We start from the raw sequence: 12017 nt of genomic DNA on the forward strand, positions 1-12017 counted from the left end.
GCCCACCCGGTACTATCTGACCAGTGGTTGTTGTGAAGCTCTGATGGCCTTTTAACATGATTCTGCCCTAAGTTCCAAAGTGCCCCTACCCACACTGACGTGCACCTTCTGTATTTCTCTAACACAGACATTGGGACAGTGCTCAAGGTGATATCAGTGCCCAAAGAAAGCTGGCAGAACATGGAGGAGCTTCTTCTGGAGGAGCTGCAGGTCTTAAAGGTGAGTTATCCGTAACTCCAGGTCCAGGTTTACACAGTTTAACTATGTACATCAGGCCTACCTCACCCCTAACCGCATCCAGCATATGTTCCCGATGCTTTCCCCCGTCTGCCCCGATGCACACCGCCAGAAGCTGGGTTTTATCATATGATGCGGGATTGCCCAGTATTGCAACCAACTTGGCACACAATAACTACAACATTGGCGGAAATGGCAGCACACGCCCTCACTCCTACATCCCCCTCCTGCCTGCTCGGGCTATGCCCTCATAGAAAGGGAGGCAAGCACTTACACTGATTCATAGATCTTCGCTTTGTTCTGTTCAAACGTCAGATGGCCATGGCCTGGAAGTCATCTGCGACACTGGACCCTCAGCGATGGCTCCGCAACCCTACTGACATGGACTCGTACGGAGGCTCATACCCCTCGGGGTCTCCGGCTGCGCGGGATCTCCTGCACCAGTAGCGAGTGCTGGGAGACCTTCGTGCTTAATGTGGAAGCCAAACATTATGCGCGCCCACCTTGAACCCACATTTCCCCTTTGCACGTCTCGAGGGGCACGTGCTGATACACTCAGAACTGAATGGTTCTGCGACACCGCGTGAGGCCTGTTTGGTCTAGTAGTCATATGATCACCACATCACATCATGCGCTCCCCAGAATACATGGCCGCCCCCTCCTGTATATGCTAGGTTCCCCTCCACCATTTCATCCTGGGATGGGCTCCTCTACCCCCTCCCTACCCATTAGAAGACATGTCTACACACATGATCTGTGTTTTGTATCTGTCGGGCGCCTTTCTGGTCTCCCTCTCTATCCTCCTTTGAGGCTTGACTCCTTACCTCTTCCGTGCAGTCTCATGAGCTTGTTTCCTTTGTTATTATGTTGTGTTTGTTTATTGTTGACAATTTCAAGTCGGACATCACTGTACCAATGATGCTGTGGTCCGATATGTGACTTTTACATGTTGCATGTTGCAGCAGATCTCTGCCTGCTGCGCCGATTGTAGCAGCTGTTTCTTCATATGTATAAAATTCAATAAATACATTTTTTTTAAAAAAGGTGAGTTATCCAACGTTCGACTGTGGAGTATGATACAACATATCTCTCCAGATAAATTAAGTTACTCATTAATCCATTCGTGTTTAACTCTTTCGGGCACCGTGTGAACTTCTGCAAGGATTACTGCTTTTAATCTCTTCATTGTCGACGTCCGCTTCTCCTGAATATTTACAAACACAATCTCCTCTGTCACTTATGAACTAATGGCACCAGACCTAGCTATGCAGCACGCCAGTGCTTCTTAAACTGTGATCCGGAGACCACAGAGGAAAATTTAATAATATTAAAAAGTTCAATAAAGTGCATGTAAATGAAGAAGCAAAATGTACAATTGAAAATTTGAAAACGTTCTGTAAATGTGAAATAAACTGAAATTGGAAGCTAAAAATTAAGTTACTATCCTTAGATTGATTAGTGGGAGCAGCGCAAGTGCAAACACAATGTAGCATGGATGATGAGTGGCGACAATTGAATTTAGAAACGCTCCAACCTTAAATTTTAAAATGTTTTGTGTTTGTTAGTGAATTAAATATAACATATTTAATCATTTGTGTGATGAATGTTTGTTTCTGTATATTTTGTGTACTGTTATTTGGTTCAGATAATCGAAAATTCTTAGGCCAGCCCCCCCCCCCCCCTCCCCAGCTGCCTGTAATGATTCAGTGGGGGTCCCTGGGTTCCAGTAATGATAAAGTCAAAAAGTAAAGAACCACTAAATAACGCAATTAGTGTTACTGATATCAGGAAACTGATCTAGCAGGTAAGACCATTTCGGGAATCAGGTCAGAATAGGATTTCATTTTGTTTTGGAAAGACTCAATGCTGTCCAAGTTTCTTGGAAGGGAGCTATTCTGTTATCCTTATTTAAAAAATGGGCTGACAAACTACTGTCTTGGTGCTCTGACTGACCCTTTGGGAAAGTATTTCATTAGCCTCTTTTTAAATCATTGGGCAGGACAGTATCAGGTGCTGCATGAAAGTTTGTTAAAATGTATAAAAGGCCTGTCTTTTGAAATACTTGTGAAAAATGGTTATAATCAAGAAGGGACCCTCTAAAAGTGGTGTGCAATCATGATTGGGGTTAAGAAAAGTGCTTGCTTCACTCCTGTTTTACTTGTGTATTGTGTACTTGTTCCATTTTCTGCCTCAGCTGGGTCAGAACCATTGTGTAATCCTCTGCCTCATAAGAGACACATGACCAAATTGAGTAAACTGGTTTTTGCTCATGCTGACTATATATCATATGACAAGTAAATATCCTTCTTTTTTGCATCTTTTATCCTTGTTGATTCTCTAAAAACAGGATCCTGTGCTTACACCCACCATTAGGACACTCTAATGACAAGCAGTGACTGAATGTGCCCGTTGCATTGAAAATTGAGGTCCAGATGCTCCATTTCTTACTTTTTTTCTTTCTTTCTTCAGGACTCGTCTTCCATCACCAACTTGCAGCTGTCTTCAAAGCGAGTAAGTAGCTTTCTGATAAGTCATGTAGAGGGAAGTGCATGATGGAATACTACTCTGACAGTGTGAGAATAAATCTTCAACATCCACTATGCTATTCACTTAGGGACAGATGCATAAAGAAACCGTTTTGCGATTTCCTAGTTGTGAATCTTTGTGATTCGCAATTAGAAAATCGCAAAACGGAATGCATGAAACCGTGTGGAACACTTTTAGCGATTCCTAGAAGATCGCAAATGACGTATCTCATGAATATTAACGAGGAAGTTCGCAATTTGCGGCACCCTAGGAACCGCAAAAATCGCAGGGATTGTGGCCTGCTGGGCTCAGCAGACCACCATGGCTGTATTGCTTTTAAATAAAGCAATTTGTTTTTTAAATGCAGCCCCTTTTCCTTAAAGGAAAACAGGATGCGTTTCAAAAACAAAAATAAAAAGTTTTCTTTCCATTTTTTAAGAGCAGGCAGTGGTTTGTGGGACCACTGCCTGCTCCTAAAAAAGATTTTACAAACATTCACAAAGGGTAAGGGGTCCCTTGGGCACCCCTTCCCATTTGCAAATGGGTTAACACCTCTTTGAAGTAGGTGGTAAAATGCGAATGTTTTGCAACCACATTCACAGTCGCAAAATATTCATGCATACCGTTATTTGGAAGGGACACCCTAAACACGCCCCTTCCAAATGCCGAATCGCAAACCCATTTTGCTATTCGTTAACAGGTTACCGAATCGCAAAATTCTGTTTGCTGCATCGAAAAAGCATTTTGCGTGATTGCAAACGGGCCGATTCTGCGATTCGGCCTGTTTACAAGGAGAAAAATGCTTGATGTATCTGGCCCTTTATGATGTATACCACCTGAGACTGTTCCTATGTGTGAACCATTGCTGCTTGAAGTGAAAGAATGAGGCACATCTAATTAAGATGATTTGGCCAAGACGAATTGCATTGCCTGTCGGGAGCCAATGCCTTTGTCCAGGTATTCTTGAACCCAAAGTCAATAACATGATGTGTTAGTCTAGTTTTCTCTGTTGTGTTTTTCTGAATGAACCCATAAGCTTTGTGCTGTTCCTCAGGGGTTCTTAAGGCCAGTTAGGAATCTTGATTTCATGGGTTAGTTTACAACCCACTTTGAAAATTCTGTTTTGGAAGAAAATGTGTAATCTGGGGCAAGACGCGTTTTCGTTACCTATATCTTTATAGGTAGATATGAGTACTGTAGGAAATCTACATACAGCTCATGCTACTTTGCATACACTATTGGGCCTACTTTTGTAGCCTTGTCCCTGGTGAGAAAAAGAGTGGAGCCCCCACCAAAATATCACTTATAAAATAAATTAAGGCCTTTCCATATTCACTCCATGTCCATGGTTGAGTCCAAAAGCAATCTTTCGCATGGCTGCATAGACTTCATGTTTTAAGATTTTTTAAGTTCAAGTAGCCAATGCTCCTTTGAGGTTTACTGGAGGGAGGCATTACATGGCTACTTCAGGTTGTAGTTAATGAATGTGTTAAGGCTCTGCTGGTGGTAGTCATTTGCCTTTACTTTTTACCCACAGCAACAACTGTACATTGGATCCAAGACATCAATTGCACAGATACCCCTGCATCGGTGCAGTGTCTATGGCAGAGCCTGTGCCGAATGCTGCTTAGCAAGAGATCCCTACTGCGCTTGGGATGGCAACACGTGCACCCGTTATCTGCCCAACACTAAAAGGTTTGTGTCAGTGGATGTTGTTATTTAAAGGGACACTGTTCAAGCCTTAGAGCTTGAATGGCAGGATGGGAAACTTTAAGGCAGCACAATTTTATGAACTGGTACCCTGAATAACAATCTCAACTTTTCCATGCATGTGCCAGAATATATATTAAACAGGCAGTGACACCTTTGGTATTCTCTTTTTAAAACAACCCACCAATGCAGAACAGCTGGTTGCATGTCTATGTGCAAGCCAATCTCTATATGTCAACTGACAGAGAAGAAGGAAGAATGTAGCAAATCATGGAAGGGTCAGTTCCTAAGCCAGTTGGCAACTTGTCTGTCTGTTCTCCACCGCAGGCAAATCAAGGGGTGCTGAGAAATTGCCATCCCTCATGCCCCTGAGCCTTTGTTCTCCAATAGCTAGGCCAGAACAGAGAAATTACTCATGGAAAGGGGAACAGGAAACAGCAGCCAGTTACTGGAAGCACCGGTCAGTAACTCAAAGACATGAATGATAGAAAGAAAGAACAACCATTACCATCAGTGGAATGTCTTCACAGCTGATATACCTACAGAAGGTAAACCACATACTAGATTCTTTCAGGAGCTCTTGTTGCGGTCTACTTAGACCATTTTCTCTGCAGGCTTCTGGGAATCAACAGATTAAGGACTCACAAGACACACATGGACTTAGTATGAGCACAGGGCAGAAAGACCAAAAGAGAAATTAAACTTCGCCTTTAGGTATAATGACTCCAGCTTTTCAGAAGAGAGAAATCTCCAGACCTTTAAGTATAATCAGATATTGGAGGAGTACATATGTGCTCTAGAGGTCTGAGAACAGGCTACTGGCCCTCAGAGTCTGAAACAGCTGCCAATTTAGGATGTATTTGGCCAAGAAATGTGAGGTTCCTGTAATAAAATGAGTTTAATAGTAAGAGTTTACTGGTCCTGGGGTGGGGAGGGAGGGGTTCAAAGAGTCCTGTGACTGCATTGAGTCAGAACACTAGAGACAACAAGGCATTGTCACATAAGTGCAGGTGAGGCATGTAGCTGTTGAGCATGATTTCCCTGGTGGTGCTAGAACAGCCTACTGCATCTCAGCCGTGTGTTCAGTAAAATATTCTGTACTGCTCAGCCCCAACCATGAGGTATTGATCCACCCAGTTGAAATAACCTCATAGCATCAGCATAAGGTATGGTTCAATTAGTCCAGATCCACTAAACATACTTGCAAGCAGTTCATTCCTCTACAATGGAGGAACTCTGCCTGTGTGTTGATAGGTTACTCCTCTATAGGGAGACCAATTTCCCAGCCTTTGAGCAGATTACACCTCTGTGAGCATCCTCGCTAATTGTTCAAATGTCATTCCTGACAACAGATCCACCAGTGCTGTTATAAGGTTAATTGTCTAAAGTGGAAAATTCATGGGCTGCTGCTATGAAATTTCTTAAAGTCAAGCAGTTTTGCGAGAATTCATCTAGGCAGATCTTGAATATTCTTTCATGCAAAACAACAATATATCTATGTAGCTCCATCCATTTTCTTTCTTGTAGCTTTTTTTATAACGCAAACTCGACCCAAAGGTATTAAGAGTGCTTTACATGAGCAGTAGTAACATTACACAAGGAAACATTCATTTTTTAAGACACAAAGAGAATAAGTGATTTGCCCAGGATTGAAGGATGTTAAACCGATGCCAGACTCGAACCTGGTTCCCAGTTGCAAAGTCTGCTGCTCTGGCCGTTACATCACATACTCTCCCTTATCCATATTATTCTTAGCTGGGAAGGTCTGGCTTCAATACAAGTATGTCACTCTCTACCAGTCGTGTCATTTTGGTTGCACTAAAATCCTAAGATCTATAAGATACCAAAAATGTAAAGCAGAAGAGGTGGGGGGGGGGGGGTGAGGGGCATCCATGCGTATAATGGCTCTCAGTGGTAGCTCTCTTCAGGACATTTTAGCAAAGCTTCCCAGAGTCAGACTCACCACAGAGGTTCAGATGAGAGAACCAATCCTGAGATAACTCTGTGTATGTCTTGGTGGAACTGGAGAAACCAGCAAATTTCAGAAATGAAAAAACATGGAGACACACTGCCTGCTTACCAGCAGAGGCACTTGGATGCCTCGCCATTTAGAAGAGGTGTTTTCTCTCTTGGGGCTGATATCTTCAGCCCTACATTAAGAGACCTCTACAATCTTTCTTATTGTACCTGCATAATTCCACCCTTGTGGAATGATGCTCAGGTTATTCTTTGCTCAAAAACTCCTTGGTGGATCCCAGTTCCCTCTGTATTTTCAGGCCTATCTTTCCTTTGCCCTTGCCAACTAAAGTTTTAGCGAAAGCAGTAAATAAATAGCTTTCCCTTTTTTGGAAAATCAATGGCCTATATGAGATTGCCCAGTCCAGCTGCTGGGAGGCACACGGTACAGACACCGCCTTACTCTCTGTCACGGATGATTTTAGGATGTTTGATAACAAAACTCTGCAACCTTTGTCCTATTGGGCCTTTAGGCCTTATTTATGAGGTTCTCTTATACCACTCTGAACCTGAGTCTTTTCAACGCAGGCATCCGCAAGAAGCCAGTTAAATGACCCTGTTCTTTCCTGTCCCACTGACCCCAAATGGTTTCTCTTCCTTTTTTCTGCTCCTTTACCTCTCTGCTCCCCTATGCAGTATGTAAGGACTCATCCTTGTTTACCACAAAAAGCTGCTCCTAGTGTGATGACCCTAGTACAGTTACAAAAACATTGTGAGTGAAGGCATCTCACAAAAAGTGACGGACTGGTCTCACACACCACCTGGTGTCATGCTTCATCATCGGCCAGTCCTCGCCCTCTAAAACCTTCGTTTGATAGAGGGCGGGCATACACCTGACGTCAGGGATGCACTTCTAAGCTATTAAATGGGGGCCCGTGAAAATGTGTGTGAGGTTAAAAATCATTCTAGTTATCAGGAAATCTATTTTAATGTGGCTAATAACTATATGATACTAAAAACATTGGGCGGTGAGTGGGGTGTTTTAGTGTCCCCTAACCGTCTCGTGAGTGGTCAACATGTTTCCGCGCGTCGGCCCAGGTGGGTCCAAGGCATTCATCAGGACCTAAGTGTAAACAGAGGGGCTCCGTTCTTACAAACTGGTGGCAAGAAGCTACCACTGTGCGGGTGTGGCAATGGCCACTCTCCACTTCCTAAACGGCTTCCAAACGTCAAGCCCTAATCGCAAAAACGACTTGCCCCATGGGGGGAGGGAAAACTCCTGTTGTTCGTTTGTCTCAGGAAAGTTTCCCTCGTGCGTCCTAGATAGCTGCTCCCGGTCCTCCCGATTGTGGACTCATCCTTGAGCATTATTCAGCAGTTGCAATACGCCTTTAGTCCCTATTGTTCGCTTCTTTGGTATGGACATTATGTCTACGCAGCCCAACCATAGATGTAGATTTCCATTTCATTGTTAAAATACTCATCAGCTGTTTTCCCAGTCGGTACTCCCAAGAACTGGGCCTCAGCCCTGTCTCATTGAAGTATATAGAAAAAAATCTCAGCTACTGTTAACCGTCACCTCCTCCTTTCTAAACAGATTGATCAGGATTCAGCCACATGTTTTTGCCTGCTCAAAATGCCAAGGAATGTTCTCCCTCTGCCAATGGAAGCATCCTGTAACATAGCTGTCAATGTCCTAATCTCTTCAAGGCAGGGCTATGGCACCTCTTTGTACCTTGGTGCTCCTAAATATTTCATCCACTAGCTCTAGGTAGTGCAACATTCAACAGAAAGATTAGCTCTAAAACTCCCCCATCTGCTTCTTCACCAATAAGCTTAAAAACCTTCACTGGTTACCCATCAAAAAATGATGCATCTTCAAATCCTTATGACTAGTCCATAAAGTGATTAATAATAGTGGCCCCCTGTATTTACAAGCTAAATGTTGCACCTAGATTCCTCAGCGCTCTTTCTAGTCAGCTTTCAGGGATCTATTGTCAATTCCGTTAGAGTGCTGTTAATTACTCAAACCATTCTTACCGTGATACATTTTTAACCCTCTATGTGCAGATTGTATTGCCTAATCCATGCAAAATGTCGTTAAATTGTTACAGCTGGTCACCCTGCCCACACTACCCTGTGGAATTATTTACTTTCCGACGTACTAGATTGAGTCTTTTGTTTTCTTGAACACCTGAATCATAAGTCTTTGTAGCTGCCCCCCACAGGTTACCTTCACTTTTTGCAAGCTATATGAAGGGGCTGCTGTTCTGTGAATATCGATGGCTGCTAAGTGGCTGCATTGCCAGACTTAACACCAACACATTCTTATTAGCCCCATACTGCACAGTGCTGTTGCTGTAGAAGCAACAACTGGATGAATGTATCACACATCCCAGTGGGCTATTTGGCAGCTATTGATATTGGCATTAGCGTGGAATACGTGGAAAGTTTTGTATCATACTTTCACCGCACACAATGAGATATGTATCAGCACACCATGATAGACCAACGCATGGGATGTTTGCAGTTAACCCTGTTGTAAACACTGACTTGAGGCAATATCAGTTCAGAGTTGAAAACATGCTTGTATCCCCTGCATCTCTGTGGCCAATTCAATAAGAATGTGACAAATAAAAGGAACACAAAACAAAATGTTTAAAATGTTTTAATGACATCAAAATGGCAACAGACTAATGTGGACAATGTTGTCTTCAGCACCCAAGCCACATTGTGTTGAGCCCTTCAGTTAATAATCAAACATTTTTAATTCTCTATCACAGTTTTATTTTGGTGATATTTTAGTGTAGCATCCCTTCCTGTGGGCTTCAGTCACAAAACATTTTCTGTAAGTAGTTGCGTCTTACTCTTTGCTTAGATGTCATTTATTCCAGCAGTAAGACACTCTTACTCAAGAAAAAATAAACTTGTCTCCCTGCTCCGAATGCGGAATACATGACAGTGGTAGCAGAGGGAAATCTGTGCTTATCAGTGTTTAGCGACTACAGCGCCTGCCTCGGCCTGGTCGCCCCCACGCTCCTGGTGTCTCCTGCCTACCAGCTGACCCACCTGCTATCCTCACCAGCGCCGCTCGCTTCCTGCAAGCGCCCCAGCCGCCGTAGAGCCGCCCGACGCCCGCACTCGATTTCCCGCCGCTGCCTCCCTGCGGCCCCGCCCCCCCGCCAGCCAATTGGTTCCCACGCTCCCACCACCTAGCAGACCCTCCCTCCCGGCTCCCTTCTTATGACGCCCCCAGAGTGACCGCGCAGCGGACGCGCGCAGCGGGAGCACCGAATGAGCGCCGAAGGTGTGCCAAAGGTAAGCCCGTCTGCGCCCGTCCGCGCCTGGACCGCGCCCAGCTCCAGGACCCCTGGCCCCCGCAGATCCCAGCCCACCCGCCGGACGTACGACACCGCCACCCTCAACGCACTCAACGCCGGCCGAATCCCGGGATGCCACCGAGCCACCCCGAGACGCACCCACAGACCCTTCTGCTGCCACTCCTGCAAATTCACCTGCTTCCAGACCTGCACCGCTCCAGCACCGACCAAGACGAGCAACAGCAGCAGCCACCTGAAATGCATCCTGCTCAACACCCGCTCCATCCACAGACACGCCATCGAGCTCTGGAACCTGCTCGACACAACCTCACCAGACGTCGCCTTCCTCACGGAAACCTGGATGAACGCATCTTCAGCGCCCGACATCGCCATAGCCATCCCAGACGGCTACAAGATCATCCGAAGGGACCGCATCAACCAGACCGGAGGAGGCATCGCCATCATCCACAGGAACACCATCCGCATCACGACCTACACCGATGACACCCTCGCACCCGCCGAGCACCTGCACTTCCAGGTCCACATCAACCCCAAGACCACCCTCAGAGGCACCCTCGTCTACAGACCCCCGGGACCACGTACACAATTCAGCGAAGACATCGCCGACTTCATCAGCCCGCACGCCCTCCCCTCCGCTGACTACATCCTCCTCGGGGACCTCAACTTCCACCTGGAGAACAACAACGACCGCAACACCACCACCCTGCTGGACAACCTCGCAAACCTGGGACTCAAGCAGCTGGTCACCACCCCCACCCACTACGCCGGACACACACTCTACCCCGTCTTCTCATCCAGCAAGGACATCGCCTTCAGCCACGCCACCGGACTCCACTGGACGGACCACAGCTGCGTCCACTTCAGCTTCAGAAGGACCACGATCCACCACCACCAGCAACAGGTTGCACGCAGAAGCTGGAACAAGATAACAGCCGACCAGCTCGCAATCTCCCTGAGCATGAACCCTCCCACCAGCGCAACGAACCCAAGCCAGGCGGCCACCAGCCTCTCGAAGTGGATCAGCAACTGCGCAGACGACCTCGCCCCTCTGAAGACCCCGCCTAGCAGACCCGCGAGCAAGAAAGCCCCATGGTTCACCGACGAACTCAAGAGCTCCAAGAACAACTGCCGAGCCCTCGAGAGAACATGGCGCAGAGACCCGACACCAGACAACATGACCACCCTCAAGCTCGCCACCCGAAAACACCACCAACTCATCCACGCCACCAAGAAAACCGCATTCAAGGAACGACTGGACAACAACGCACACAACAGCAAGGAACTCTTCACCATCGTCAAAGAGCTCTCCAACCCCAACGCCGGAAACAACGACATCACCCCTTCGCAAGACCTCTGCAACTCCCTCGCCTCCTACTTCCACAACAAGATCGCTGACATACACAACAGCTTCAGCACACAACCGATGCACGCCACGACCGAACCACCGCCCCCCACCACCACCCTCCGCGCCTGGACCCTGATCAGCACCGAAGACACCGCCCGCACGATGAACTCCATCCACTCCGGATCTCCTACCGACCCCTGCCCTCACCACGTCTTCAACAAGGCCGACGCTGTCTTCGCACCCCACCTGCGGGACATCATCAACTCCTCCTTCGACACCGCCACCTTCCCGGAGAGCTGGAAGCACGCCGAACTCACAGCTCTACTAAAGAAGCCATCACCCGACCCCACCGACCTCAAGAACTACCGCCCCATCTCGCTGCTCCCGTTTCCTGCAAAAGTCATTGAGAAGACCGTCAACAAGCAGCTGGCCGCCTTCCTCGAGACGAACGGTTCCCTCGACCTCTCGCAGTCTGGCTTCCGGGCCAACCACAGCACCGAGACCGCCCTGATCGCAGCCACCGATGACATCCGAGCACTGCTTGACAACGGAGAAACAGCAGCCCTCATCCTCCTAGACCTCTCCGCGGCCTTCGACACTGTCTGCCACCGTACACTAGTGCAGCGTCTCAGCAACGTCGGAATCCAGGAAAAAGCATTGGATTGGATCACCTCCTTCCTCGCAGGAAGGACACAGAGAGTCCGCCTCCCCCCGTTCAGATCTGAAGCCACCGAAGTCATCTGCGGCGTTCCTCAAGGCTCTTCGCTCAGTCCAACCCTCTTCAACGTCTACATGAGCCCTCTCGCAGACATCGCACGCCAGCACAACCTCAACATCATCTCCTACGCCGACGACACCCAGCTGATTCTCTCCCTCACCAACGACCCCGCCACCGCCAGAGC

General features: G+C 47.1%; 1 protein-coding gene across 4 annotated transcripts in view; it reads left to right on the forward strand.

Annotated features, from left to right (window-relative positions):
* The window catches only part of SEMA3B (semaphorin 3B), a 427981-nt gene that overhangs the window by 402856 nt on the left and 13108 nt on the right, over positions 1 to 12017 (forward strand). For all 4 annotated transcript variants that reach the window (XM_085625087.1, XM_085625088.1, XM_085625086.1 and 1 more), the window contains 3 exons: positions 128 to 219; positions 2707 to 2748; positions 4301 to 4458. In XM_085625087.1, coding sequence (XP_085481213.1) covers positions 128 to 219; positions 2707 to 2748; positions 4301 to 4458 — 292 coding nt within the window. The remainder of the gene's footprint in view (positions 1 to 127; positions 220 to 2706; positions 2749 to 4300; positions 4459 to 12017) is intronic.

Source organism: Triturus cristatus, chromosome 9 (assembly GCF_964204655.1).
Source record: "Triturus cristatus chromosome 9, aTriCri1.1, whole genome shotgun sequence".
NCBI lineage: Eukaryota > Metazoa > Chordata > Amphibia > Caudata > Salamandridae > Triturus > Triturus cristatus.